Consider the following 27,962-nt stretch of genomic DNA (forward strand, 5'->3'; position numbering starts at 1 on the left):
GAAATTTCTAGGAACCTTAACAGTTAAAGTAATCCTCCAGACATTCTTTCAGGGATTCGTTTAAAAATGTGTTCAATGACTGTTTAAAAATGTGTTCAAACACTGTTCATGAATTCCTCCTGGAATTTTTAGAATTTTCTGCGGTTCTATCAGAAATATTTCCTTTGAGATGTCCCTCCACAGATATTTACAGAAGTATTTTATGAAACAACATTAACCATGTTGTACCGACTTTTCAAACCCTCTAAGCAGAATACCTTCTTCGAATGAGTGTAATTAGTTATGTACCTTTTAATTCCGCCCTAATTGCTTATCCTTTGACGCGTATTTCGACTACCTCTTGTAATCTTTCTCAGTGTCAGTGTTAGTGTCAGATAAACAATTAGGGCGGAATTAAAAGGTACATAACTGATTACACTCATTCGAACATAAACAATGTTGAAGTTACTCTTCGAGAGTTACCTGTGTAGGATATTCGGATATCACACTTATTCTTCAAAAATGCCCAAATTTCTTGAATAATACTTTCACTATATTTTCCACCACTTTACTCTCGAGCTCTACTTCACACGTCTACACTCTGTTTGTCGCTGACCATCAGTTTGGGCATTTTTGAAGAATAAGTGTGATATCCGAATATCCTACAACCTGATGAAATTGCTAAAGAAATGTTTAAAAATTTCCTGATGAGATTAAAACTATTTCAGAAACAATCATTGGAGGAGCTCCTGGAAAAGTCTCTGGGGAATACCTGGATCAGTCCAAAAGTTCAGTTGATAGGATACAGTGGCTTAATTTCTCCAACAGAGGAGTAGGAAAAAAAACTCCTGGGATGGCTTTGGAGGATTTTTTAATCGAATTTTATGAGACATTTCGGAAAAAATCAAGAAAAAATCCTGAAGAAGTTTCTTGATCCTTGAAGGCATTTCTGAAGGACATCCTTGAGAAATTTCTGTACTAAACCATGAAGAAGTTGCTGAAAGAATCCCTAAAAAAATCTTCGAAAAAATGCACGGATGAATTTGCAGACAAAGGGTACTAGAAGAATCCTTGAAACAATCTCATAATGAATCTTTGAAGGATGATTTGGAACTAACCCTGAAAGAATTTTTGGACATACCTCTGGATTTTGGAAAGAATTTCTTACGCAATGTCTGAATGATATTAGTAAATGGAATTCCCTGATACAATTTTCCTAGAGGAAGTTGTATACTTGAAGGTATCGTAAAAAAAATCTAAAAATGTGTGTTTTTTTTTCAAGGAATCTCTGAAACAATGCGTGGAAATATTGTGAATACTGTGCAGTAATTCCAAGAAAAAATTCTTGAGATATTCCTGGATAAACGTTAAGAAATAAATCCTAATATGATTTCTAAAGAAACTCCTGAACTAATCTCTGAAGGGATTTTTTGGGGGTCTCCGGAAAAGAATCTGTGAGAACCCCTGAAGGAAGGTTTCTAAAAATCTCTAAAGAAGCTTACGATCCCACTTGTGGGGATCTTCTAGTAAGTCCCCTGGAGGAACTCCTCAAATATTCTCTCTAAAATTAATAGAATAACTTTTATGAGAATAATTTTTATTGAAACCTCAGATTTACCTACGTTTAAACCTTTCACACAAAATAGGTGAAAATTGTAATATTGGTACAAGAAACAAATGATTCTGGATTGACGTTTTTCAATGGCTAAAAATGTCACTTCATTAAAAAATGAAATAAAATATTTGGTCACGCCGATTACGCCGCCGCCGCCGAATAGGACGTACGGCGTGACGCCGGCGTCGCCGCCGCCGCTGCTTGATTTTGCTATACACGCCGCCGCCGGTGAAAACTGCATCGGCGCACACGTCTAACGCAGGGGCGGAAACGAAATCTGCAAGCAAGTGTTAGATTGGAAACCAGCAGGACATCTCATCAGAGGCAGACTCAGAGGCTCATGACGGCGCAGCCTCAATAATGAAATCAAGCAAGTCAACAGAAATTTGAACTGGCCACAGGTCAAGGTGGTGGCAGGCAATCGCCCAGGATGGAGATCTTTCAATGCGGCCCTCTGCACCACCATGGGTGTTCAGGACTGAATGAAAATAAGTAGCTCAACCCTTAGCTTGATTTTGAGCAAGTGGTACCGGTGGCATTGATTGTGCAAGCGATGACTCATAGATCCAACAAAAAACTAATTGGGTATCAACATTTCAAAATTGCGTAACGTCTTTTGGAAACATCACTTTCTTTCGAAGTTGTATATCGTACTGTATTTTTTCCATGTATTTGGTTGAATACTAGTACTAAGCAGGAAAAATGCGTCGCTTTCTGACAACCACAGCGGTTTGCGTAGGAAGGATGAAATATGATCTACAACTTTTATAAAAGATAGAATTTTCAAAAGTAGTTACACCTTTTTCAAATGTTGGTACTAAATTCTAAGATGATTCATAACTTCACAAAACTGGCAGAACATGATTTTCCTGAAACACCACATCTTTGAAATTATTATACACCTAGCAGATAGTTCTAACACCCAGCTCAATCAACCTAGATATATGTTGACACGGCATCCACAAAGCGAGAACGCTCTTCGGATTTACCTGTGCCGGCGTTAAAACCTGTTTCGTTTTTTTTTTTGCTAGTGTTCCATCAAAACAAACTACATTCACACAATTCAATATACCTTAACACCCAAGCCCAAAATATACGGTGCCGTTTAAAATATACCCCCATCAACAACGGCAGAGAACTTGAGCGAGGAAAACCCCAACCCTATACGGGCAACGACTGGCTCGCAATGGGGTGCTCTCTCTCAACTAGTAAAAGCTCTGTAAGCAACGGATCCCCGTTTACCTTACACAGGGCGGTGGGGCGAACCACGCCGCCAGCGACTTAGTACCTAGAAGCGCCAACCATCAACAAACGGCTTCTCGCGCGCCGGCCGCGCGCCAAACTTGCGCGCGCTCGAAACCATCCATTCGGATCAGTTCTGCTCCAGGCAGCGGTGGGATCGGTCGGATTTTTAAATTAGTGAAGCCCTCGCGTGCCCCTCTCGGACTCTGTTCGATTGATCTCTATCAAGTTTAGATTTTGGGATTTGAGCTTGGAAACGTTAGAAGATCGAGATTGAAAGCAGTTGTGCTAGTAGTGGCAAGTCGTGGAACTGATTCGAACGCGTAAGTACGCGCCGCGCCGGATACCTAGAACGCGCGAAGCAAATTGCGCAGGCACGTGTGTCGCAGAATTTTGAATGCAGCTGTTGGTCGTTCGCGGTGTGGTGGACGCAACGAGAAGGTGCAACAACAAAAATAGTGTGACAAGTGCCAAATTTTCCAACTAACGAGTTAAGACGGTTTGTCGCTGCGTTGATGCATGATTTATATTATGTCAGTCGAGAGAGGGTGGAAAAGTGAATAGAAGTGTGAGAGAGCTGATTTCTGGTGGAACTGCGGAAACTGAGAAGTGAAAGATTTTCTTTGGTTGGCGGAAAAGCCACACAACATCGGATAGGAGTGTTGACGCAAGATGGAGAACGGTGCCTACATTGGTGATGAAACCGGGCAGACCCGTATCGAGGGAATCACCGTGACCAACGGTGACATTATTTACCAGGTAATTGCAGTGGCGCAAAAACGCAAGAATTGAAGTGGTTTGAGTGCACTTGGTATGGTTGTATGACTAAGATTCTTATTTCTATGAATATGTTGGATTGAACAAGTTTAAAATGGAACTGATGAGGGTATAGAAAGCATCAACTATTAGCATTTGCGATAAATTCCTAGAACAATGATTACAAAGCGAATTGTTCTACTTCCGGGAAGCCCCAAGGAAATCCCTTAATTTTACTTGCTGATGCTGAATGCTGAAGCAAGTCTAACTAACAAAACCGGCGATCTAATCTAATTGAACATCAGTAAGAACCAGCATTCAAGTGAAACTAGTTCAAGCAATCAATCTTAATTTCAAAGTTTGCATCAGGGCACAATTAAAGTGTTAACTTATTGAATACTGTGGATCACAATTGTGGGGACCACGACGGTTGTTGTGTTTTGATCCAATTCAGGACAGATGACGCAGTGAAAACGAATTTGTTGTATGAACCAAGGGGAAATGCCAAAGATGATTTCAACGAAGGATTCAGAAATAAGGTTTGTTGCAATTTTATTTCTTGCAAATTTTGTGTATTAGTGAATTTAAAAAAAAAGTGAATAGAACGTTTATCTCATGCTTCGCTTAGTATACATACCATCGATCTTCAGCAACACACCGTTTGATCAAACTACTTACTAAGTTTACAAACTATTCTAAGTTTACAAAAAGACTCCAACTTTTTGCCTGTTTGGAACTAAATTTCGCAATTAAAAAAAATAATAATTAAAAAGTGCTATGTTGTTTACATCGGGTTGGACATCGGCGAACGGCAACCCATAATGGACCCCCAATCGGACTGCAAACAGGAACAACCAACAGCCACACATCAACATCCTCGTGCTCATCATTCTACCATGATAGGGTAGAAAGTGAAAGCAACGCAATGGCAACCAGTTCGATGTGGTACAATTAGAACCGAATACATTTAGGCGCTGTACAAAAAGTGTATGTACAGCAGGGATGCCATATATACAGATTTATCTGTATTATACAGATTTTTGAGCATCGATACAGATTGCGTTTATATGAAATAAAGATTTTCCATTTGTATAGGATACAAATTTTTCACCCTAATTTTGTATGGGATACAGATGTTTGAACGAGTGATACAGAAAATCATCTGGCATCGCTGATGTACAGCTTCCAATGGATTACCGGCAGGGAGTGCGTTCAATGTTGCTCAACAGGAGTAAAATCATTTAATTTTGTATGGCGAAAAGCATCTAAACTCGAATTTCTCGAAATGAAAAGCTTTTACCGAAAAAAATATTTGGTAGGCACCAAACCGGTCATCATTGTGCACAACCGCTACCAAATATTTTTTTCGAATAATGTGTTTCACTTCGAGAAATACGCCATTAGATGCTATTCGCCATATAATATTTTTGCGATTTACTTTTAGCGATCTTTCGCGCATAGAAGCTACCGCCACATTGGTCGATGCGGAGAGTAGGAAAACAGTCAAAGCATTTAATTCATTAGAATCGCTCACGCAGTGCCCTAGTGGACAATAGAGCTGTAAATTAGGTTAAGTGAATGAAGAATAAAAAAATCATGGTATAATCCCTCCATGTATTCCCACTAAAGTTTCCTTAGAGATTTCTCCAAGAAGTCTACTAAGGATACGTTCAGGAACTACTTCAGTTATTCCTGCCGGGATTCAATCCAAGATTTATCATGAAATGTTGTCAAATGTTCCAGCCGACAAGGGATGCTTTTCAGAGTTCTTGCACAGATTTCTCCATAGATTTTTTCAAAGATTGTACCAAAGAATTTTTTTTTTTTGAGATTCCTACTTGTTTTACTTTTAATTTTTTTCCAGGGATTCTTTTAATGATTCCTGCACGAACGAAACAAAACAATTTTTTTCGGTGAGATCGATACAAAATGGGAATTCACTCGATGTTTTTCGGAACGAAACGAAAATTTCCTTTTTTTTTCGTGGAATTTTACAGATAGTCCGTTTTTGTGCAAATTAATACTCTTTGTTTTTGGTTCTCTCTTTTAGAAACTTAAAGTAAAATAGCACAGATAAATGTGTATGAATTCATTCACAAATATTGAAATGAAATCCTACAACATCATGTGTTTTCATTCAGTCAGAAGCACATCTGCAAATCAAGAAAACGTACTATTATAAAATACTTCAATTATTTCTGCCATCATGTATATCTTTGCAGGAAATTCTCCAATATTTTTTTCTATGAGATTTCACAAAAAATAACATCTGAGTAACACTCGCTGAGTCCGGCCCACTATTTACAACTTGTTCTCAAAAATGCTTAAGGTAGCGGTTCTCTGAAAGTGCTTGCCAAAAAAATAAGGAAAATACATTTGTTTACTCAAATAGATAAACCCCTCGTTTGTTAGATCCACATTATTTTTTGCAGATCCCACGATTTTGGTCAAATGTTGACTCATTCGAACTGTTATAAGCCGAAAGTTTTTTCTGTCACTCCCCTAAAATGAAACGTTGTTGATAAGAGGAAAGATAGAGCTACTATTTACAGGTATAAAAACTTGGGTTGGACCTAGGGTCGGACATATTTATTTAAGCCGCCATCTTGGATTTTTATAGCAAAACTATTTATACCATGTTGGCAACCACCGATTTTCAAGAATTTTATATCAATGATACTTTTATACGCAACATTTCAAAAAAATGCAGATGTCTTTTTTCCTATCAAATTTATCTGCAGTTTTGTAAATCAAGCTACGTTTTACATTTCCATGTGCACCGAAAAAAACACGCAACAGCATCAGATTTTACGCCTGCATGTATAATTGTATACACATACCCAGTTGTAGCAAAATTTGGTAAAATCGGAGGATCGTTTCCGTTTTTCTCTGTTTCTCAATGATGCGGGCATTGTTCTTATAGCTTTTTTAGTGTTTTGAAAAGCCTAATCCTTCAGCTTTCCATTAGTGGGTTCAGATTTTAAATTCGTGTTCGTAAAAACTGCGAATTAACGCTGTATCTATGTATACGACTGGCATCTCGCCCAGTGCGCAAAAGTGACATGGTTTACAAAACTGCGGATAACTTTTGAAAGGTGGAAAAGAAATCTCCACTTTTTTATTGTGTGTATAAATATCTCAGCTGTACTGGTCGCCATTTTTGAACTCCGGTCATCTTCCCCATATCAAGTATACTCATATTGGGTGGTTATAGGGCCTAAAACTGCATTTATAAGCCGTCATCTTGAATCTGAAGCCGTTCTATTGGACTTTTGACCACTTTCTTGGATACTCTGGTCGCCATTTTTGGACTTCGGATATCTTCCCCATACCAAATATACCCAAATTGCGTGGTTTTAGGGCCAAAAGCTCAATTAAACAGCCGCCATCTTGAATTTGGGATCGCTATCTTGGATTTCAGATAGCAATCTTGGATATTCTGATTGCTATTTTTGGAATCTTAAATCCTTCCTCTTCAAAATATACTCATATTGAATGATTTTTTTCATCTTTATTAACGAGATTTTTAGCCCCAGGCTAAATCGTCTCGGGTGAATGATTTATTTATCCAAAACATCATTGAACAACCGCAAACATGAATTTTGAGACGCCATCTTGTATACTCTGGACGCTATTTTTTAATGGTTTTAGAGCCTGAAGCCCAATTAAACAATCGCCATCTTGGATTTTGGACCGCCATCTTGGATATCCTGGTCGCCATTTTTAGATTCAAATCCTCTTCCCCATTCCAAGTATACCCATATTGCGTGATTTTAGGTCCTAAAACTCCATTAAACAGTCGCCAGCTTGAATTTGGAACCGCCATCTTGAATTTTGGGCCGCCATCGTGAGATGTCTGGTCTTCAGTATTGATATCCACACAAAATTCGTCAACCATACTAAAGGTTACAAAAATCGCCGCAGTTTTATGGGGCCAGCTTCAGGCCGATTTGAACTATAATCCGAAAAATCGGCCAATGGGAAGTGCCTATAAAGTGAGTGAACTCATTTTGTGCACAGACATACATACACACACACATATAGATATCATCTCAATTCGTCCAACTGAGTTGATTGGTATATGCGACTTGGTCCTCCGAGCCTTTTTTCGAAAAATCATTTTTTGAGTGAACATATAGCCTTTCCAGTAAACTTAGTGTACGAGAAAGGCAAAACAAAAACATACTCGTGCTTCATCTAGAATTTGTCAAGATTTTTTTCCAAAAATATCTTGTGGAAGAGCTTCGATGTTTGACGACTCTATTCTAAAAAATCTGGTCGGAACCGTTTTCTCAGATCAAAGCTTTTTTGGTTCCGTTTCGGGTCCTGAGTATCTGTGCAAAATTTGAGCACGATCGGTTGCGTCTACACTTTGCGCATTGCAATTGAAATTTGTATGGGATTTTGTATGGGAAAACATACTTTTTTTTTGCATTTTTGTCATAAGTTGAAAAAGTTTGTCTGAAACTTTTTAACCGATACTATAAAATGATAGCCTTGGATGTTCTGAAAAACTTTGTTGGAGACCACAAAGCGATCCGATGCTTGTGAAAATAGTTATAACCAACTAACCGCATGCATGTGTTTATGTTTTAGCATGTAAAGGAATAACAATAGCAACAAAATCATACTGTTTCGCCAAGCAATGTCAACGCTATAACTTGAGCATTAGATCACTTCGCGGTCTTCGACAAAGTTTTTCAGGACACCCTAGGCTATGTTTTCACTTTGTCGGTTACACGGTTTTTGAAAAATTCCATTGTATGGATTTGTATGGAAAGTTGAAAAAAATCCCGCTCTACTGTATTTTTTTTGTCAGGTTTTCGAACTCAGGGCATGATTCAGCACTAAAAATTATCATCAGCTTACCGAGTTCGAAAATGCTGTAAACTGCCCAAGTAACAATTTTAATTTTATCAAAGTTTTTTAGCGATTCAAAAATCCTAAACATCCCAAGTAACAATCAGCATGCCTTGAAGGTTTATTCATGTTTTATCTCGGTTTTATACGAGCATGTGAAAAAGCAAGTTGTTCTAAGTTAGTTTTATGTGGTAGTTTTTTACTTTGAACCTTTGGCGTTCCATAAATCCATCATATAACTTCTGCTATAAACATCTTCAGTTAAAGACTTGCAAGTAGACATGAATTGGTTTTATCACTTATTATATACCATTTCAATAAAACTTGCATTTGCGGTTGTTGTCGGACAGATTTTTTTTGTAAACAAATACACAAAACTGTGAGGCAATGCATAAAACCAACAAAAGATTTCGTGGCCGTAACATAAACCAAAAAATGCTGCGATAAAACCGCTAGTTCTATCATGAGCTAAGTTATGACCACCTCAGGAGGGTTAGTCCTATTGGAGGAATCATCAGGAACACAGAGTTTTATCAGAAAATCATGTCGCCTGGCCGGGATAATTTATGTAAATACAGAAAAATCATTACACAATTTTATGATTTCACGTACAGCTTAAGTAAAATTAAACCATACAACACGTTTCCGTCATTTTATTTTGTCAGAAAAATTACATAATGTCTTTTAAACTCCGCTGTGCTGAAAAAACCTTTTTTGCACCCAATTCCACCGAGTAAATTAAATGCATTTAACTTCCAAATTATGCATAGTTTGTGTGGCGCACTTAGTTTTTGTCATTATCACAGTCACATTCACCACAAATTTTCCGTTGCATGTCTCCAGATACGTATTAAATAGGAAAATAAATCTGAGTTTCATATCTGCATCTTTCCAATTGATGGCTGGATAAACAACTAACCATAATTTATTCTGACGATCGAACATTGAGAGTGAAAAATAATCAAAACAATTATTTGACAAGTCTGAAGATGGTTTTATTTAGAAAGTTGATAAAACTATAATACAACCCGAAATCCTAAGCCGGTTTGCATACGAAGTCCTATAGACCCTAATAAGACTGGGCCAACTAGCCAGAACGTGGGCTTATTGAGGCATACAAGAACTCGAGAGCATTTTCAAGTCGGCATCAATGGTTTTATGTTAAGGATTTTTGAATCGCTAAAAAACTTTGATAAAATTAAAATTGTTACTTGGGATAAAACCATTGATGCCGACTTGAAAATGCTCTCGAGTTCTTGTATGCCTCAATAAGCCCACGTTCTGGCTAGTTGGCCCAGTCTCATTAGGGTCTATAGAACTTCGTATGCAAACCGGCTTAGGATTTCGAGTTGTATCATAGTTTTATCAACCTTCTAAATAAAACCATCTTCTGACTTGTCAAATAATTGTTTTGATTATTTTTCACTCTCAATGTTCGATCGTCAGAATAAATTATGCTTAGTTGTTTATCCAGCCATCAATTGGAAAGATGCAGATATGGAACTCAGATTTGTTTTCCTATTTAATACGTATCTGGAGACATGCAACGGAAAATTTGTGGTGAATGTGACTGTGATAATGACAAAAACTAAGTGCGCCACACAAACTATGCATAATTTGGAAGTTAAATGCATTTAATTTACTCGGTGGAATTGGGTGCAAAAAAGGTTTTTTCAACACAGCGGAGTATAAAAGACATTATGTAATTTTTCTGACAAAATAAAATGACGGAAACGTGTTGTATGGTTTAATTTTATCTTAAGCTGTACGTGAAATCATAAAATTGTGTAATGATTTTCCTGTATTTACATAAATTATCCTGGCCAGGCGACATGTTTTTCTGATAAAACTCTGTGTTCCTGATGATTCCTCCAATAGGGCTAACCCTCCTGAGGTGGTCATAACTTAGCTCATGATAGAAGTAGTGGTTTTATCACAGCATTTTTTGGTTTATGTTACGGCCACGAAATCTTTTGTTGGTTTTATGCATTGCCTCACAGTTTTGTGTATTTGTTTACAAAAAAAATCTGTCCGACAACAACCGCAAATGCAAGCTTTATTGAAATGGTATATAATAAATGATAAAACCAATTCATGTCTACTTGCAAGTCTTTAACTGAAGATGTTTATAGCAGAAGTTATATGATGGTTTTATGGAACGCCAAAGGTTCAAAGTAAAAAACTACCACATAAAACTAATTAAGATCAACTAGCTTTTTCACATGCTCGTATAAAACCGGGATAAAACATGAATAAACCTTCAAGGCATGCTGATTGTTACTTGGGTAGTGTTATACGGAATCAACCCATTAATATCCTGAGGACTCCTCCAAAAAATATTTCATGAGTTCGTCTAAGAATTGTTACAAGCATATCTTTCAAAAAAGTGAGGAATTTCACCAAAGGTTCTTCTGAAGATTTTCCCAAGGGTTCCTTAAGGAATCTCTCCGCGATTTTTTCCAGGTATTGTTGCAAGAATTCCTTTCAGGATTACTTTTTGCATTTGCTCTAGAAAATTTTTGAGGAGTTTCTTAAAAAAAATTCTCGGAATCAATTTAGAAAATTCTCCAAGTATTTCTCCAACAATTTCTTCAAGAATGCTCCAAAAATAGAAATTTTAAAATGGCTGAGCTTGGCATTCTTCCCGGATTATTCCTCAAAATCTTTGAAGGAGTCACTTCTACCATGAATTCAGAGGCTTCCTCCAGAAATGTACTCAAGGATTTCTTCTAGAATTACTCCAATTTCTTTCAGTAATTTCTACATGGATATTTTTTTTTTCAAAGAAACCTGCAAAAGATCTTCAGGAATTCCTGGAGGAGCTTCGGCGAAATATTTGTAATAATTCCTGTTGAAAGTCTAAGTTGAAAACGTGGGGAAATGCTTTGGAAGATTCTTTGAGAAGTTCTTAAATGGGCTTCTGGAAAAAGTTCTAAAAAAATATTTTGCTTGTTTTACGGCTCTTTCAGTCTATATAAGGCAGCAAAAACGCCTTTCGCATCTACTGTCCTACGTTTCGGTGTGTATTTCACCTTCTTCTGGGAATTAGAGGCTGCGTTTTGTTGTTGTGTGTGTATGAATCTTGTCCGACATATTGCTGTCTATGATTTTTGTTGATGGCGTCCCTCTACGGTGCATGTGTTCGAATACCTTTTGCGTTCACTGTATCGATTATTTCTGCTATAAAAGCTTTGCACTAATTGCTTTTGCCCGCACCTACGCTGTGGATAAAAGCTAAGCTTCTCTATCGCCCGCGCACTGCAGCTAACCTAACGCGGGCGTTTAGCTGCTTAATATAGACTGAAAGAGCCGTAAAACAAGCGAAATACTCGTCAATACAGTCGTTAGCAGTCAGTCAAGTTCTAAAAAAAAACCTTGGAAGAATCCAAGAAGGAGCCCACCTCCAAATTATTGGCACAATTCCTAGCGCAATCCTTTGATGAATTCCAGAAAGAGTCCTTTAAGCAGTACTTTGAGAAATTCTTATGTAGAAGGTTTAAACCCTAATAGGATGTTGGGGTCAATATGACCCAGCCAGGCAAGCTGAACGTACACTACGCTGTCGTGTTGCGCCTAGTCTAACATCTCAGGAGGGTTAAGTGTAAATCTTTGGAAAAGTTCTTGGAGAAATTATTAGATTCCATGGAAGGAATTCCTAAGGTCCTTATTATCACAGCGGTCGACCCAGCACTTTTTCGCAATTGAAATTTTCATGACTTCCTTGGGCTTATAGTATTTTCGTACTTGCTACACGATATACACATGCAAAATGTGTATGGGTTATCCTTGGAAGAATTCCTGAAAATACTCTGAAAAAAACCTTGAAAAATACTTGAGGCAATTTCTGGAGTTTTTTTTTCGAAAAGTTAGTTCCTGGAGGAGTCGTTGGAGAAATTCTTGAGGGAATTCTTCGAATAATTTCTGGAGTGAATCTTAATGAATCTGTGTATCTGGTTAAATGGGTTTATTGACATCTTTCGCAACCAATTATTGTTAACGCGGTGAGAGTAATAATTGCTAAAGAACGACGGGACTAAATGGAATTACGTTTGAAATTGATTACATCGCCAGAAATTAAGTCTATGGATATAACAAATTTATCCACTGTGTATTTAACGACAATATTCAATGGAATAATGACATCATGTTTGTAGTAAGGAAGTGCCATACTCGTGTGTAAGGGCGAAACTGTGCGCTAGCAGGGAATCCCACCAATTGACGCCCATTAATAACTCATCAGTTATCGGAACGTCATTAGAAGTTTGCGGTTGGCGCCAATCAAATATATTCCCTTAGATATTACTGCAACCTGTGAGTCATATTGAATCTGAAACGCAAGTCTACGAAGTGACTACATCCTAATGAATTTGAGGTTGGAAGCACTTCCATAAAACGGCTCTACCCCTAGACATAGCCCTAAGAACTGCTAATTTCCAAAACAAGAGCAATAGGACAAACAGCATTATGCCAAATGAGTAAATGACGGTAGAAAACACAATGATTACCTACCTACCATCCTCACACGATTTCATTATCATATCTGCACCAAAGTTTACGTCCAAATGACATGGTATAGTTTGTTCAACAAAATTAAATTATTATTGACAATTGACATTGGTCTAAACGATATTCAAAAACCATTTCGATGTTTTATCATCCCGATTCTCGATTGACCCTCGCATACCAAGCGCACTGTATTCGTTCAAAACCCCAATCACGTCATAGTGTGGCGCGCGAACCAAGTAAAATCGGAATACCTAGGGTCTGGGACCATTTGGGCCGGAGCACCTTTTTTGGGCACTTGGTGCTATAATTCAGTCAATTTTAAACCAATTGACTTGAATTTTTGTACATGGCTAGATACTGTGCGGATCTGATCGTGTTTCGAAAATCAAGTCAATCGGTTCAAAATTGACTGAGTTATTGCAGCAAGTGCCCAAAATAGGTGCTCCTGCCCAAATGGTCCCAGACCCTATCCATTTCGTCTCTTGATTTTTTTCGAGCCGAAGAACGCCAGAGAGTCAGAAGTCAAATGCACTCGCGCTGAGCTGCAGACGCAGACCATGTTCAGCAGATTGAACATAAAAACAGCTGTTCGGTCTCCACCGCACTGCAATTCGCAAATGCCCTATAGAAGAAAGAGAAAGGCAGTCACATGGAGGGATTTCCCCACATGCTCGAAGATCAACTTCGAGCATGTTTGGGCTTTCCTAATCGCTGTGTGCTTTTTTGCCGCGATGCCAAGCGTCCGAACGCTGCTGCTCTACCGCTTCCCTTTGAAAGTTCAGTCAATGGATCGGCTTGAACGGGTTTAATCATCGGAATGCACGCTAAAAAATGTTGATGCAAAATTGTTACGGTTAAACTAAAGCTACATTACGTTTGAAACCGGAGAAAATGTGGAATTTGGGGATATACTTAAAGGCCTAGCAAAGTTTATAGCTAATTCAGAGAGCCACAGTTATGAGTGAGTCGAGCTAAGCGTGTAGGTCAGTGGTGTCGTTTTGTCTAGCACGAGATGTGAATCATTAGGCAATGCAGCGAGGTGCCGGTCGCTGGTGGTGTGTCACACGTGGAACTAGGTAAATCGCATAATGCCAACGGTCATTAACTTTGTGACGGGCGTTTGTGTGATGCTGCTGGTTGTTGGCGATGTTGGGCTTGCTCGTATATCAGTGGGAGTATGTGGACTGTTGCACAGTGTGATGCTTACTTTTAGTCAGAAAAGTATAGGTTTTACCGTTGCATTTTCTATTTCTAGCGTTTCTATTTCTAATGGATAATGTTCCATATTGTATTACAATGGAGCATGCGTTCATTCTTAATGGAGTACTTTTTGGTTTTGTGTGGATCGTTTTTAATTAACCATGATCGCAATTACCTTTCACCGTTGATTTTACTAGACTGTACCTAAAATCTTTCTGAGCAAATCGTTCATAGACTGTACTGAAACCTGAAACGCATTAAGAAATTTTGACCGTCTTTCTCCAAATTTGACCCACAGTGCACCGCGAAGTCAATTTTCCTAAGAATGAGCGAGAAGCGACCTATAGCCACCTGTGTTAATGGGATCGTGACTTTGATGACCTTGTTTGGCTCTAGCTTCCCATGACCTAATGCGCCCAAACAATATTAACAGCATTATTGTTAACTATTCGTAAAAAGTTTGTTTGTTCGGAAGCTCATCTTTATAGTCGCCATTATTGTTGTTTATTCAATTGATCGATTTCAGAATGGAGCTGTTAATGGATTTTCGAGCCACATTGCCATCAACACCGCCAACAACAATAACAACAATCCGGACGACCCACCCCCTACAGTACGCGAGAAATGGGGCAAAAACATAGAGTTCCTGCTGTCTTGCGTGGCCTTATCGGTGGGCTTCGGCAACGTGTGGCGCTTCCCCTACACAGCGTTCAACAACGGTGGCGGCGCCTTCGTTATTCCGTACCTGATTGTGCTGTTCATCATCGGTCGACCGATTTACTATTTGGAGATGGTTTTAGGTCAGTTCTCGAACCGCGGCTGTGTCAAAGTGTACGACATGGCCCCTCTAATGAGAGGCATCGGCGTGGGTCAAACGGTGGCCATCTTTACCGTCATTACGTACTATGCTGCCGTGTTGGCCATCACCTTCCGGTACCTGGTGGTATCGTTCAGTGCCGAACTGCCATGGAGCACGTGTGACCCCTCGTGGGTGGATTGCGTCAATTCCAGCTTCATCGGAACGATTCCCATGGGAAACGGGACGAAAATTCAGTCATCTGCCGAGCTGTACTTCCAGTGAGTTTCGACATCATCTGTTTGAATCTAAACATGTTATAACGACATCACTTATCTCTTCTAGGAAAACCGTTCTACACAAGGCAGAATCGCTTGACAATGGAATCGGCATGCCAGATTGGAGGCTTGTTCTATGTTTAGTGGTAGCGTGGATATGCATCACAGCGATTCTGATTCGAGGAATCAAAAGCTCGGGGAAATTCTCCTATTTTCTCGCTATTTTCCCATACATCATTATCTTCATCCTGCTGGCGCGGTCCCTAACGTTACCCGGTGCATGGACCGGTATTTTGTACTTCTTCAAGCCACAGTGGGATAAACTGCTGACGATCGAAGTCTGGTACGAAGCGGTGACGCAGTGCTTCTTCTCGCTGACTATTTGCTTCGGCGGGCTGATTGTGTATTCATCATTTAACAATTTCCAGAACAACATCTACCGGTAAGTGAATTCAACAGTGCGGGATAATTAGAGGAAATGATGCCATCAGACGTAAACCGTTGCGATACATAACAAAAAGTTTTGTTGAAAATGCTTTGTGAGAAACTCACAAGAATTGCAGTAGTTTCTGATGAGCTTTACTTCTCGAAAGCTATCTCTCAACTATTAATGCAAAAGTAATATTATACTCTCATGATTGTGTTTCATTGCAAGTTTTTTTCAAAATCAGCAAAGTTCTTCCATGTTTCGGAGTAAACAAATGGAGACACATGGTCATTCTTTCATAGAATGGTTTTCTTTCAGCAGTGCAATGACATGCAATTTTGGTAGTATTCTAATGTACATATGATTCTTTCACAAAAACAGGGATTGTAGTAATGAATACTAAGTACAAATCGATAATACAAATTTAATGAATTGTTCATTATTTTATAAATATTAGGCCTGTCCAGCTTTTCAACCAGGACAGCACTCGACCGTTGGAGGATTGCGTCAATCTTGTCTAAGAGTCAGAGATTAGTCCCAAATCTTTGTGCTTTGATAACGGACAGGAAAGATGCAACCCTCATAACAGCGATCCAGGGCTGTACCACCTACGAATTTGTGCGACTTGCTAAATGCTAATGCTAATGCTAATTAGGCCTGTCCAGCTTTTCAAAAATGTTCTCTGATTCTCAAGTCCACCCCCATATTTTGATTGGCATCCCAAAAGAAGTAACTGGTCAAAATTTCAGCCAAATTCATTGAAATTAAGAGGTGCATCAAATCAATTTTGTGTTTTTCGACTATTTTTGAACTTCAAAAAATCATAACTACACTAAAACATGTCAAAACTTAATTCTTTTGGCAGAAATTGAAAGCTATACTTGTTTGCTACAACTTCTTCGAACAACGTGTGCCAATAGAATTGAAGGAAACATGTGTAATTATCGCATTTGTAATCATAAAAACCTTAAAAAGTTGATTTTTTGATAGATTTTGTTCTGAAACACCCTAATATACGTAATAAGTTGGATTTTTCAAAACGGCATCATATTCTCCAATGTTTTTTTGGTTATTTACTTCTCTGGCACCAATGCTATAAAAGTTGAGCAAAAATTACTAAAATTCGTGAAAGCCAAATGTGGCCTAAAAACTAGCTTTTCGGGTGCAATCACGCTTTGGCGCGCAAAAAGTGGCATCGCGTCAGCACTGATATGATACCCAACACCTGTCATCGCGCTTGTTTGTTATCACCCGTAGTAGGGGGTAGCCAAGGCAAACTACTAGGAAGCAAAGCTACTACGTTCAGTGCAATTTCGCGCCACAACGTGATTGCCTCCAAAAAGCTAGTTTTTAGGCCACATTTGACTTTCACGAATTTTAGTAATTTTTGCTCCACTCCTACAGCATTGGTGTCAAAGAAGCAAATAACCAAAAACATTGGAGAATATGATGCCGTTTTGAAAAATCCAGCTTTTTAAGTATATTAGGGTGTTCCAGAACGAAATCTATCAAAAAATTAACTTTTTAAGGTTTTTCTGATTACAAATGTGATAATTACACATGTTTCCTTCAATTTTATTGGCATTTTTTGAAGTTCAAAAATAGGCGAAAAACACAAAATTGATTTGATGCACCTCTTAATTTCAATGAATTTGGCTGAAATTTTGACCAGTTACTTCTTTTAGGATGCCAATCAAAATATGAGGGTGGACTTGAGAATCAGAGACCATTTTTGAAAAGCTGGACAGGCCTAATAAATATGTTGTTATTCTTAAAGGTCCCATTAGATATGGCCAAACAAGCCCGACAAATGACCAACACAATGTGAAGCAGAGCAACCTTGGTCGAATGTCGGGCTTCAATGGCAAATATTTGTCATAATGACAAACTGTCTAATGGCACCTAAGGACAAAACTCTTAGCCAGCGGTCTTTGTCATCGCTTGACCCGTGGAAGCATGAGGTAGGAGCTTGTGAGGACCAGAGCTATGTTGGACGCTCTCCATTTTGCAAAGATGTGTGCTCGTTAGACTGGGTCAACAAAGTCGATTATTCGGAACAAAGCTTTTTCAATTCCTTTTAGCGTCAAAAACAACTGTGCAAATTTGGGAGCGATTGGTTACCTCCCGTATTCCGCATTGCGATTGAAATTTGTATGGATTGAATATGGGAAAACGTGCTTTTTTGCATTTTTCTCATAAATTGATTTTTTCGTCTAAAATGATCTAACTAATGACGTTGAAGTATAGCCTAGGATATTTCGAAAAACATTGCCGAAGACCGCAAAGTGATCCGACACTTGTAAAAAAAAGTTATAACGTACAGATTTCCCGGTGGTGCTTAACGTTTAACATGTAAAGGAATCACATCAATAATAAAATCTCAATTTTTGGCCTAAGTTACCAGGCGAATAACTTTTTTCACAAGCGTCGGATCAATTTGCGGTCTTCGGCAAAATTGTTCGGCATATCGTAGGCTATAATTTTACGTCATTAGTTACATAGTATTAGATAAAAGAATTCAACTTATGGGTAAAAGGCAAAAAAGTACGTTTTCCCATACTAATTTCCATACAAATTACAATCAGAATGCGGAATACGGGGACACAACCAATCACCTCCAAATTTTGCACAGTTATTTTGGGCGTTAATATAGACTTAAAAAGCTTTGTTCCGGGTTGATACGATCAAATTTAAAGTTTCTCCATACAACGTTGCCCCACTCTAGTGTTCATAGATATATGAAAAAAAAACCCTTATAAATTGTTTTGGTTCTCCCATTCGTATAAGAAAATTCTCCTTTGTGATATTAAAAAAAAGTCTTGCAACCAGCAAAATCTAAAAGAAATATGAGGAACTAGATGTCCCCGCAAACTCTATCTTGCCAACTGCGTTTTTTGACGTAACAGGGTGACAAAGGATATTATCGGCAGGTTTGTTCCCTTCGTCATTCAGGGTTTTTGTGGGCCAAATTGTTTGAAATTTAGGCATGTAACTCAGCTTGGTTGGAAAGGAATTTATGCCACCTCTAAGTTCAACAGGTTTAGAAAAAAAATCATGACGAAGAGAACAAAATTGCCGAAAATAAGTAAGTTCTCCTGAATAATTTTTGTAAAAAAATCATATTTTTCATTAAAGTAAGACGTTTTTTAGCCAAATTGCCTACTTTTAGGCGTTTAATGCGGGTCATCACGTGGGTAAATGATCTGTATTTTGTTTGAAGCTTTTTAACCGATACTGTTGAATGATAGCCTAGGATGTTCTGAAAAACTTTGTTGAAGACCGCGAAGCGATCCGATGCTTGTGAAAATAGTTATAACCAACGAACCGCATGCATTTGTTTATGTTTTAACATGTAAAGGAATAACAATAGCAACAAAATCATACTGTTTCGCCAAGCAATGTCAACGCTATATTTTTTTTTTCATAAGCATCAGATCACTTCGCGGTCTTCGACAAAGTTTTTCAGGACTTCGAAATTTCCCGACTGAAACGGGAATCGAACCCGCCGTCTCCAGATTGGCGATCCATATCCTTAACCACTAGGCTAACTGGAGACCTCTGAACTTTATAACTATAAAATCTTAAACAAATAACGTATTTTTGGTACGAACTTTTATATTACGGCGTGTGTTCAATATTCACCGCGCCTGAAATTAATCCCATGTACAAGTGAAAAAGTATACGTAGCGATAAAGATCTTCATTACATTACATGTCATACAGGAAATGTTCAATTCTTTGAATTTTAAAAACTCCTTGCAGAAGGAATTTTCAAAGTTCTTTAGAGAACTTCTTCCGCAATGCGTATGCATTCTATGGACATTTTTTTTTCGTGAGTTCTCCTCTAATATTTTTGGAAATTCCTGCGGCGATGTCTTTTAGAATTTCTTCGGAAATTCCTTTAGAAGGTGTTCGAAATTTTCTTAAGAAATATCATCAGCATTTAATTTGAAAATTTCTCAGACATTTAACATTGACGACTAAAATGACTATTTTTTTCAGGAATTCCATTAAATTTTTTTTAGTAATTCTTTCAGAACTTTTTTGACAATTTCTTTGGAAATTTCCTCTGTTATTTGTTTGAGAATTTCATCGAAGTTTTTGCGTCAGTGATTCCTTTGTGGAGCCCTTCATCAAATCCTTCACGAATTTCTCTGGTATTGTCTATGGAAAATCATTCCGCAATTCCTTTGGAAATTCCTCAAGCAATTCATTCGGGAACCCTTTACGAAATTCCTTCATTGTATTCTTTAAGAGATCCTTTAGGAATTTGATTGTGGATTATTGCGGAAACTTGTATTGAATTTTTTCGACAACTTTCTTGGAATCATTTTTGATTATTCCTTTTGGAATTTCTTTAACAATTTTTATATGAATTTTATTGTAAATTTTCAAGAATATTTTTTCGGGAAATTTTCCTTCGAAAATTTAATTGGAAATGACTAAGGCAGTTTTTTTTTGCAATCCCTGCAAATATTTTCGCTGTACAAGGGTGAAACAAACCATTCTTAAGCAAACTTTAGCTTATAAAACTGTTATTCAGCTAGTTCTGTTTCTAGGGATTTCTTCGGTATTTTTCTGTTACAGTTTCATCAAAAAATCCGTTACAATTTTATTCGGCAATGCCATTTTCAGATTCCTTTGGCCAGTTTAACATTCCTTCGGAAATTCCATTGAGGATTTCCTGGATTTCGGAAGCAGGAATTAAAGACGAATTTAAAATATGGCCCAAAGGATTCACAAAGAATTTGCCAAAGGAATTGTTCCAGGAATTCCCACCATGATTGCCTTTGCTTGTGAAATTCTAAAATTAATGGCCGAAATAAAATCTTCTGACTATAAAAATTAATATTTGAAATCTTATAGTCGCAAATTGCCGAAAGAATTTCCAAAGCAATTGCTGAATAAATTTTCAATGTGTCACTAAAGCAATACAGCATGGTAAATTTTGAAATAAAAATATGCGTAGAAATTGCCAGAGGGATCCCTGAAGGAACTGCCGAAGCAGTTTTCAGAGGAATAGTTATATATGCAATAAAATACAAGGGAATTATAGAAAAAATTCAATATATTTGAGGAAGAAAATCTCTAAAGCATTGCTAAGAAATTGTCACAAGAATTGACTGTAGAACTACAAAACAAAAATATCTAAGAAATTGCCGTTCAATTTTAAAAGCAATTGCTGACCAAAGTTGAAACACAATATTTGAGAAATTCACATTTCCCTGTTGGAGAAATTCTCAAAGAAATTATCAAATTTCAAATGCATTCCCGAAGAAACTCATAAAGAAATGCCTATAAATTCCTTAAAGAAATGCCATCAAGGTAATTTTCATGGGAATAATCAAATCAACTTATAAATAATTCGACAAAAAAAATAAAGATGCATAAAAACAATCACTGTAGATCAAAATAATTTCCCAAATGAAATTCAATGAATTTTAAAATGAAGGAAATAATTTCCGAGCCTATTTCTTAAGAAATGTTGAGTTCGACTCGAAAAACAAAATTTTGATATGAATGTTCCTCATCATCATATACCATCTTCGTTAAATTATCTGAAGTGTGATTTCATTCACGCATTAAAACCAAAAGATCAATCGAAAGTTTGAATCAAATACAATAAGATAAGGTTATTTTTGGACTTACTCAAGTATTTTTTTTTTTTTGTTCTAAAACGTTTATTTGGTCGATTTGCTTATTAAAAATTATTTACATAATTGGTTAAACATCGACTTCTAAATGGAAACTTAGTTCATCTACATCTACCCTGCCATTACAATTTACAATGAAGGTAATGTAATTAACTAGCGTTTTCAAAACAATGGTTTTATTCACGGTCGAAATCCATTGAAGGGATGGCCTCAATAATTCCTCGCAGTCAAACAAACGCCGACGACCAGTTATCACCAGCAGCCTTCGTTGAAGTAGTCGCCACGCAGCTTGTACTCTGGTACAGGAGAAAAATTTGTGCACTATTGTTTCGCAGGGTGCACCACAGAACAAGCATTGTTCTCCATCCGATCGTCGCATTCTAAACAGAAGCCGCCGGTGTGGCACTTTCTGATTTATCCACACGTATAGAGTTGATTTTTGAGACGACAACAGTGCACGCGTCGAAATGTTCGTCCATATACGAGCCCAGTTGGAGTTTGGATGATCTGCTTCCACTTTTGGTCTGTCTGTTTGATCGACGTAGAAGCGGTGGATAAGATCGGCGGAGGGGTAATGTCTGATTTGGTGGGGGAAATTTGGAAGGCTGCTAATGATTAACTTCAGGCAGGGAAGGCTTGAAATGGCATTTGCCGGGAGAGGATTAACTTGACTAATGCAGGAATGATAAAAAGGAAGGGACTCGATCTCTAACAGATGTCTGTTGATGAGCAACGATGGACATTTCATGCTCGGAAGATGCAGTTTTAACCCACCGTCCTCCTTCCTACGAGCTAGTTGCAGCATTGGTATGGTCGCAGGTGATCCACGAAACAAATACCTTCTCATGGTCGCCGTTATCTTCGCCACATGTGCCGCTAACGGAGTCAAGTGTGATGCCATGTACCACATTCTGGAGGACAAGAACGTGTTTAGCAAAATCACTTTTTGGTGTAGTGTCAGGGTGCGTTGTGAATGAAGCCAAACTTGCCGGGAGAAATTTGTCACGATTGAGTCCCAGTTCAAGTTGATCATTTCCCGCACCGAGTTTGAAAAAGTTACTCCGAGAATTTTGATTGTGTTCTCAGTTCGCAGCCATGGCACATTAAGAGGCACATCCGCAAGCCCAACGTCGATTGCTGTTGTTTTGCCTTCATTGAGAACTGCTCCAGACACACGCCCGAAGCGCCGGAATATGTCCCGCATCGCATCCAGTTTCTCAACGCTGTTAACAATAGCGCTGATGTCGTCCGCATAGGCCACGATCAAATCTCTGCCGCACACTTGCTTCAAACGCTGGAGGAGAGGGTGCAGGTAAATCACAAAAAGATGCATAGACAGTGGATCCCCTTGTCGCACCGACCGCTGGATCGGAAAACTCTCAGAAAGGAAGCCATTGATGAGAAGACGAGACGACGAGGCAGCTCCTATTCGCGATAATAGGTCCACCAGTGCTGTGTTGAATCCCATGCCACGCATTGTGTCCAAAAGAAATCCGCGATCAACACGGTCGAAAGCATGGTCGAGGTCGAACCCAATCAATTTAGCAGACTGCCTACTTCGCTTCAGCTGGGCGATTCGGTCTTTAACAGCGAGCGTTGCTTGAAAGATATTCCTCCTACCGTTGGAACACTTCTGCGAATCGGTTAGAACATTGTGGGTGCGCATCACATTTTCGAGTCGCATTTTGAGGACTCGTGCGAGGATTTTATAATCATAATTGATTAAGCTGATTGGTCTATACGCACGAGCGGTGTCCCCAGCTCCGCGCTTTTTCACCAGCACAATCACACCATCGAGAAATTTGGTCGGAATGTTTGAGTTGATTGCTTCATTGATCACTAGGTTTAGCTCCCTGTGGATCACATCAAACGCTCGCAGATAGAACTCTTTCGACAACCCGTCGGGACCTGGTGATTTTTTCGACGCACTAGATCGAATAGCGGAGAGAATTTCTACCGATGTGATTTCGCTCATGCATGAAGTGTTGAGCTGGTCCTGCTCGGGGATGACCCGTTCGCATTGGAAGCCACTGCCTTGCACATCTTCTACGTTTCCCCGTGTGTAGAGGTTGGTGAAATATTCGACCATGTGATCTCGAATCCCATCGGAGCTGTCGATGATATCGCCTCTTTCGTTTCAGAGCTGCTCTATTGTTGTTTTTCGTCTCGTTCTTTCCCCTAGCTGGAAGGTGGAGAGGGCTTCGCCAGCTACAAACGTTTCATTTATTTGCACAAACATTTCAGTGAAACGTCGTTGGTACAAAAGCATTTCTGCTTTTACGCGGTTAATGGTGACCAGCATGGAGCGATCGTGGTGGTAGCTGTCGTACGCTAGCCTTAGTTGGCCGTATAGGCGTTGTTGCTCACGATGGAAGGCATCAAATGCGAGTTTAGATTTCCATCGGAAAAATGATTTTAGCTTCGTTTTCGCGCACGACAGCCATCCAAGCCATCCAAGCCATTCCATCCAAGACGGGTAGTAGCGACGTTGGCGAGTCCAATATTGCCATTGTATTTGGAGCTCCTCTATCGTTTCGGCGGACAGCAAATGGGGCCGGAGGGACCAAAATCCTCGGCCGGGTGCTCTATCAGGGAGAGGGAGGCAAATTCTCGCAGTGACCGCCTTGTGATCAGAGAAGCAGCAAACATGAACAGCTGTTGCTCTCAGCTGATTGCGAAGGCCAGCGCTAACGTAGAGCCGATCTAGCCTGGACGAAGAGTTGTGTGTGATGTATGTATACCCCGACTCGCGAGAACGAAGCTGCTGCCACACGTCGAGCAGACGAAGCTGTTGTACGGTTGTTTGAAGAGCGGGGCTCGGGTTGGGCCCTATCGCATCGCACGGCCGAACCACACAGTTGAAGTCGCCTCCTAGAATGATGTGGTCGGTGCGAAACCGCAGGTAGTAACTGCCGTGTGCAGCATAGTTGTCCCATGTTCTATGGGATTCCCTATTAACATGGGACAACTATGCTGCGCACGGCAGGTAAGCTATCGTGCTGTTGAAAAATCTTTCTCGCTCGGCACGGAGAGCGGATCCCGAGGGGGCATACACATTGCACAGTGTGGTGTTGTGCACGCGCAAAGCTAGCAGTCTTCCATCCAGGCTTTTTTCGATGTGCGAGAACTTGATGTGGGATTTGAGAGCGATTGCCGTACCTCTCCTTGCATGGTCGATATTACACACGATGTTGTAGCCGGGCAAGACCAGCTGTTCGTTTTCTACCTCCTGTAAGAAAACGATGTCCAGGTCGGTAGTGCGTAAGAGCGTGCGGAGAGCGTTGATTTTCGTTGCGTTTGTTATGGTATTGATGTTGACTGTGCCGATATTCACGCTGGTGTGCTCCATTACTGCTGCATTTCTTCCCCGGAGCCTCGGCCGTGTTCGCTGTTGACTTCGTTGTTGTGTCGCATCTTTTTACCTGGAGGCGATCGTTTACTACGCAATCGCCGGGTGCTGGTCGAGCTACAAGAGGCTTGCGAGCTGTCCGTGTCGTTTTCATCCGTTTTACGCAATGTGGATAGACTGCCGATCGTGGTTGGAATCGAAGAGATTGGGGTGATGGGTAGAGTTCGAGGGGGTTGTTTGTCGGAGGTGGCATCGTGTTCAACTGCGGCGAAGCTCGGTTCTCGTGTTGTTTGACATTCAGATGTTGAGGTTGCGGTATTGGATTGTTCGACTTCGACAGCGCTGGCTGTTTCGCAACATTAGCATACGATTGGTCTGCTACGAGCTTCTGCGCGAGCAGTTTTTTATTTTGTACACACGGAATGCCGACATGTACGAACTCATGACAGTGTACGCATGTTTGTCGCTGTCCCCTGTAACCCACCGCCGTGTCTTCTCCTCGAATCGTTACGAGTGAAGGGATGTTCTTTTCAACTACCATCCGAGCGATGCGTACGCCGGTTTTCACACCACCGAAAGCGGAGCGCTCGTCCCAGAGAAGGTCCCGAATGTGGAGCACATTTCCGTACTCGGCGAGAAACTCGGCGATGTGAACGTTGCTGACGTCGTTGGAGAGATCGAACAAGCGTACCTCCACTGCTCCATCCTCCATTAGAATACGCAACTTGTACGTCTTCCCATCAAAGACGAATTCGTGTTTGTTGTCGTGGTCACGAACAATCCTCTCAGCGAGCTCAAGGTTGTTAACCTCTACGAAGGTGCAACCGAGCCGCTTGCTTGGCTGGAGTAGGCACACATTTTCTCGCGTTAAACCAAGTTCCTTCCCCACGAATTTATGAATTTCTTCATGGGAAAGTTGCCGCGGAAACTGCGAGTAATCAACGCGAAACGTATTTTCGCGGCGTGGCATCGCGTATCCCGCCGAAGCGAAAACTGCGATTCTCAAAAACTCAGCGTGTACCGCGTATACCGAAAAATATTGAATAGTCCGTGAACGGCTCCCGAAGTTCGCTCTATCGAATAGATCGACCGATCGGCTCGGAAGTTGAGCACTAACTGAAGTATCATACAAATTGTTGTAAATATATCGTATTTAGCTTTGTAAAGCTTTACTAAATCGTTGAATAAACGCATAACATAATTTCACTGACTTTGCACATGTGATTATTTTTGGCCATAAAATACGTATAAGAACTAAATTCTTATCTAATCTAATACATACGTAACCAGTACAAGAAAGCATACTGCAAAAAATTGGGTTAGATAACCCCGACTATTTTTCTTGTGAATATTAAGCTTGTGGCATATCAGGAATATGACGCAAGCGTCAAAGCGGCAAGGCTCACCATGCATACCAACGATATACTTGAGGAACTTTCGATAGTTGATCTTTTTCAAATTTTGGAGCCTGCTATGTTTGCGGCATTGTTCTATCGTGTTGCAAGAAGAGATAATGCTGATTGGGTATTCTTTGCAATTACAAAAAAAAACTTTGAATGCAACTCGTTGCAAAACTTTTCAGCACTCGTCGTATTTATCCAACTCGGCAAGCCTCGTTGGATAAATGTACGACTCGTACTGAAAAAAACATCATTTTACAACTTGTTGCATAATTTTAATTTTTCAAACAATTTCACATAATTCACCCATCTTAGGCGGATACAAATTTCATTTTGACTTTTTGCTTCCCCCCCCCCTCCCCTTTCAAAAAGTTTTGGCAGGACTTGGCATTTTGAGGGGGCAGATAGAAAATTATTTATCAAAATATCGGCTTTTGTTAAAAATTCTTCAACAAATCCGATAAGTTTTTAATATTTTTCGCCCCTCTCGACCAGCCAAGGAGTGGTGGGACCAAAAGTATAATAAATACTTGTAGCGGCCTTATTGATTTTGAAACAAACAAATAATAATTTTTTTTATCAGGTTACGAATATCTATTCAAAATGCATTTCAGTTATTACTATTTAAGTGTCGTATGTACTAAATACTTTTGCATTATCCTATTCCCTAACCTTTGAATTCTAATCCTCTCATTTCAGACATGCCGTAATCATCACTTGGCTCGACACCTTCACTTCGATGATTGCCGGATGCATCGTGTTCGGAGTCATCGGTCACCTGGCACACGTCACCAACCAAGACGACATCCGAAAAGTGGTCAAAAGTGGGCCAGGTCTAACGTTCGAAACCTACCCGGATGCGATTGCCAAATTTGATTTCATCCCGCAACTGTTCTCGGTTTTGTTCTTCTTTATGCTGTTCTTGTTGGGCATCGGAACGCTACTGGGGATAGTGACATCAGTTATCACGGCTATTCACGACCAGAATCCACACTGGAAGCGGTGGAAAGTGGTTCTTGTGGTGGCCGTTTCGGGATTCTGCATCGGATTGGTGTATCTGACTCCCGGTGGTCTGTACATTCTGGATTTGATGGACTATTATGGGGCCACTTTCGTCACGCTGACCCTGGCCGTATTCGAGCTATTAACTTTCGCTTGGATCTATGGCGTGGATCGAGTTTGCAAGGATATCGAATTCATGCTTGGCATCAAAACCGGAATGTTCTGGAGGATATGTTGGGGGATAGTCACTCCCATCGTGGTGTTAGTCATCCTGCTATTCAGTATTATTCACTACGTACCAAAGGAACTGCCATCCGGATATAATGGTGAGTTTGCTGCTCTTCTAATTTTTTCGATTCTATTTCCAATCTCCCACATTACTATTTCCAGCATTTGGATGGTGTCTGTACACGGTGGCCGTGCTGCAGCTCCCTGCCTGGGGACTATATGCGTGGTACAAACATCCGGGAAGTGATCCAATCAGCAGGCTACGGGCAGTGCTGAATCCGATGAGCGATTGGGGACCGGAAGATGCAACCACACGTGCCAAGTATCACAGTTTCATCGGCGAGCACGAGGCAACGCTTTCCATGAAGGAAACATGCACCGGGAGCTACGTTCAACGAAAGCTATTCGGGTAGAAACCAATACACACGCTCCATTCACCATCCCCCTACAGTTAGTTTCATTTTACATTTGATTTCGCTTATTATAATCTCAGATGATGAACGCCGTCATCGCCTAGACTGTGGTACCTATTTGATATTTAAATTATATTTGACGTACGAGCGGAAATTAAGTCATGTATGGAAAGTGTGGCGAGAGAGAGAATTTGTTCAAAATAAATATAAGTGGCAATTTGCGGATCCCACCGCAAGCAATAAAACTCACATCAGGTG

The 27,962-nt window shown here is 39.8% G+C and overlaps 1 protein-coding gene across 1 annotated transcript; it reads left to right on the plus strand.

Moving 5' to 3' along the window:
- The first annotated feature begins 2,971 nt into the window (after positions 1-2,971).
- On the plus strand, positions 2,972-27,953 carry LOC109623338 (sodium-dependent nutrient amino acid transporter 1). The gene is made up of 5 exons (XM_020077878.3): positions 2,972-3,595; positions 14,685-15,235; positions 15,300-15,674; positions 26,761-27,389; positions 27,454-27,953. The coding sequence occupies exons 1-5, from the start codon at positions 3,509-3,511 to the stop codon at positions 27,702-27,704; spliced, it is 1,893 nt and encodes a 630-aa protein (XP_019933437.3). The 5' UTR covers positions 2,972-3,508; the 3' UTR covers positions 27,705-27,953.
- Positions 27,954-27,962: the final 9 nt, after the last annotated feature.

The sequence above is a fragment of the Aedes albopictus genome, chromosome 3 (assembly GCF_035046485.1).
Source record: "Aedes albopictus strain Foshan chromosome 3, AalbF5, whole genome shotgun sequence".
Taxonomy (NCBI): Eukaryota; Metazoa; Arthropoda; class Insecta; order Diptera; family Culicidae; genus Aedes; species Aedes albopictus.